This window comes from Colobus angolensis, unplaced genomic scaffold (assembly GCF_000951035.1).
Source record: "Colobus angolensis palliatus isolate OR3802 unplaced genomic scaffold, Cang.pa_1.0 Scaffold314, whole genome shotgun sequence".
In the NCBI taxonomy this organism is placed as follows: Eukaryota; Metazoa; Chordata; class Mammalia; order Primates; family Cercopithecidae; genus Colobus; species Colobus angolensis.
In genome coordinates, this window is record NW_012116422.1 from 1186474 (window position 1) to 1190622 (window position 4149).

General features: G+C 40.7%; 1 protein-coding gene across 1 annotated transcript in view; it reads left to right on the forward strand.

Moving 5' to 3' along the window:
* SLC22A4 (solute carrier family 22 (organic cation/zwitterion transporter), member 4) overlaps positions 1-4149 on the forward strand; it is a 49544-nt gene that overhangs the window by 38735 nt on the left and 6660 nt on the right. Inside the window, 3 exon segments of the mRNA XM_011951114.1 lie at positions 2428-2642; positions 3525-3721; positions 3882-3921. Of these exon segments, the coding sequence (XP_011806504.1) occupies positions 2428-2642; positions 3525-3721; positions 3882-3921 (452 nt within the window).

Below are 4149 nucleotides of genomic sequence, written 5' to 3' on the forward strand. Positions count from 1 at the left end.
AAAAAAAAAAAAGTCACAGGGTACAGTATTTAAGTCTGCAGTACTGGGGCCCAAAGGGAAAGCATTCCCTTTCCCCCTCCTAAAGTTATGAGATTGAGATCATTGATGTCCCTGGGTAAGGGCTCCCTCCCCACCAAAAATTATGAAATTAAGACTAATGATGTCCCTGGTGCCTGAGGCAGAGATGCTAATTCAGCTCCTGCTTCCTGAAGCTGACCTGGCAATTGAACAGTGAGGCTAGAATAACCTAGATTCCCATTGCCTGGATTGGAGCCTTGATAAGCTTTTTACACGTGCCAATAGCAAACTAACAAGTGGCTTTCATGCACAGAAATAATGAATTGGCTTTATAGATTAGATTTAATAATTTATCTGCCAAGAAAAAAAAGAAAAGGAAAAAAGAAAATTCCTACCCTATGATGGCAGCACACACACACACACACACACACACACAGACACGCACACACGATGATCGTCAGAACTGGCAGATTTAGGCTGCAGCTAATCTAAGTTTATTTTTAAGGGCCATCTTACTTGGCAATTAGAAGAGATCAATGACAGAGCTTCTGCCTCTGAATTAAGCAAGTCTGTCCTAGGTACATGGCCTTCTTAGTTCTGACATTTCAGCATATATATATCCCTGATGAAAATGCTCTTGGGCAGTGATGCTACCAAGCTAATAAAAAATTAGTCCCTAGTTCTATCTAAGCTGCTCCTATTACTAAATGGGAAAATCACTAAGATCCCTTGAGCAGTAAAGTTTAATTATTTGTTTTGTTTACGAATTAGTCCTTGCATTATCTAATTTGGGTCTAGTATGTGTAAAAAGATCCACCAGTGTTCCTGAAATCATTTTTCAGATATCCTCTGCTTCTCAGTCATGTTAGTAATAAGCAAATTTCTACACAGGGGCGTCTGCATAGTGCAGTTGTAACAGAAACTCAGGTTCAGTCACTCATAGCTTGCAGTGTCCAATTAACAAGAGCAAGGCCTGATGTAACGAAAGTGACTTTTTATTCCAAATCTAGCTTAGGGAGAAAGGTATCGGCTTCCTGCCTAAAGGGTACCGCTTCTCTTTTTGAAGTGGAAAGCAAGCACTTCTAAAAGGCAGGGGAGGATGCAAGCAGGTGAGGGCTCAGAGGGCTAGCTTGCTGCCTTATCTACTGGGCAGTTGAGTTGGCACCTTCATGGGCAGAAATAGGTTGTATAGGTGGCCAAAAACTCTAGCAGGCATACTTTAGGTTGGAAATTGACTGATATCGCTTGAGGAAATCTGGGGGGTGAGAGTTCCACTCTGGATCTTCTAAGCACATAGTTAGATGAACTTGCCCTGCAGGGAGTGTCCAGTGAAGAGGAGGTTAAAAGGCTGTAATTGCACTTCTAAAGAGCTAAGTAGAAAGCGGGGAAAAGGAGGAAAGAGAAAAGAAGAGAGAGAGAAAATAAACTATCCCTTAGAAAAATAGGGGTACTCAGTTACATAGTTATTTTTTCCATAGAGAAGCTTCTTTTATTATTATTATTATTATTATTATTATTGTTATTATTATTTTGAGATGGAGTTTAGCTCTTTCGCCCAGGCTGGAGTGCAATGGCACGATCTCAGCTCACTGCAACATTCGCCTCCCAAGTTCAAGTTATTCTCCTGTCTCAGCCTCCCAAGTAGCTGGGATTATAGGCACATGCCACCACCATGCCTGGCTAATTTTTGTCTTTTAAGTAGGGACGAAGTTTCACCATGTTGGCCAGGCTGGTCTCAAACTTCTGACCTCAGGTGATTTGCCTGCCTCGGTCTCCCAAAGTGCTGGGATTTCAGGCATGAGCCACCACACATGGCCCACAGAGAAGTTTCTACATGAAAGTTAACTATAATGACAGAATATACAGGCTGCACTCTGTGATAATTTGAAGTATTAGGGGACATTCACTCTTTTCCCTAAAGAGAATCGGAATTTATTCTAAGTGAATCCCACAGTATGACCCTTGTATCTCTTTTTTGTTAAAGAATGAATCTGGATTTTATGTTCACTGATGTGACTAATATTTTTTCTTCAAATAATAGCTGTAAGAGACTGAGGAGGTACAAACTATTCAGGAAATAGGAAAACTTGAAATCAACTACCTGAGAAAAGTTATTGTTGAATATTGGTATATCTAGACTAGCACTATCCAATAGAAACTTCTGCAGTGACGGAAATGTTTCATATCTATGTCGTTCAATATAGTAGCCACTAGTTACACGTGGCTATTGAGCACTTGAAGTGTGGCTAGCATAACTAAGGAACTGAATTTGTGGTTTTATTTAATTTTAATTTATTTAAATTTAAGTAGCCAACAAGGTTGTGGCTACTTATAGGACAGCAAGATATAGAGAATTTCTTGACCATCATAAAATTTTAGAGCGATTCACAACATCCCTTTTTCTTTCAGGATGCTGAGCTCAGTGGGTTACTTTGCTCTGTCTCTGGATATGCCTAATTTACATGGAGATGCCTACCTGAACTGTTTCCTCTCTGCTTTGATTGAAATTCCAGCTTACATTACAGCCTGGCTGCTATTGCGAACCCTGCCCAGGAGTTATATCATAGCTGCAGTACTGTTCTGGGGAGGAGGTGTGCTTCTCTTCATTCAACTGGTACCTGTGGGTAAGAAGTTAACCAAGATGAACAGCTTACCAGAAAAGACCCACATATTGACTAGGCTGCTTCTGAGTCACTGCTCCATGTTTATTCAGCCTTTACATCATAAGCCATTCATAAGTCAATTAGACAGGTGATTGCTCACTGTGTATGTTGTTTCCTGTGTTCAAAACAACTATCCCAAACCGAAGAGACAGCCTCGGAGAAGCAGAAAGCACCAAAGAGGAAACGTAACTCTTCCAGTCATCCCCTTCACAGAAAGACTCACCTAAAATCTCCCTTTAACTCATAGTCATGATTCCTAATTTCTGGCTACTCTCAAACCTTTTCCCTGGGTGTATATTCAAGTATTACAGTGAGTAGGACATGTCGGTTCCAGGATACATTCAGTGGTTTTCTGGTCTGAATCTTTAAGTAGTTAAATAGCGCACAAAAGGATATATGCTTCCCTTTTCCCCTTGTTTCTGATGTTCTCATAATATTAAAATGTCAATAAATTATTGATAGTAATAGAAATACACATTTCTTAGTAATAAGAAACAGGATAGAAAGGATTGGTCCTCCTCTTTGAAGATAAAACTTAACTATATTAACATGCTAATAGCTTACCCATGAAACTGTTGTAACAAACAAAAGACAAGTCGACAAAGGTCACTGAATGCATTAATGACCTAGAATAACAGTAGAACAAAGTACAAAGCCACCCCTCATGCTCCATCTTTGTTCATGCCCAAATACTAGGACACTCAAAGAGAAAATGCTATTTTGGGAATATATTTATGTTAATAAAAATACTCCCACTGAAGCAAAAAAGACAATAAAAACAACTGATACAAGAAAAGTATCACTTCTAAAAGCACCGTTGCTTATACTGGGTCTCTTTTCCAGATTATTACTTCTTATCCATTGGTCTGGTCATGCTGGGAAAATTTGGAATCACCTCTGCTTTCTCCATGCTGTATGTCTTCACTGCTGAGCTCTACCCAACCCTGGTCAGGAACATGGCAGTGGGGGTCGCATCCATGGCCTCCAGAGTGGGCAGCATCATTGCCCCCTACTTTGTTTACCTCGGTGAGCTGCATCTTGTGCATTTGTTCTTCCTTTAAATTAGTTTTCAATATGAAAGTAAGATTTTCATTGTGAAAATGTTAAATAGCATAGAATGTACTAGAAAAAAGTACAAGTTCACCTCTTCTCTCCCAGGAGGAGCTCTAGAAAGCCAACCACAAACTGTTTGGTGAGTAGCGCTACAGACATTTTGTTTTGCACAACACCATGTACGCATGTATGTATATACTTTTTTAAACACACAAGCAGGCCGGGCGTGGTGGCTCACATATGTAATCCCAGCACTTTGGGAGGCCAAGGTGGGTGGATCACCTGGCCAGGAGTTCGAGACCAGCCCGGCCAACACGGTGAAACCCTGTCTGTACTAAAAATACAAAAATTAGCCAGGCGTGGTGGCAGGTGCCTGTAATCCCAGCTACTCTGGAGGCTGAGGCAGGAGAATGGC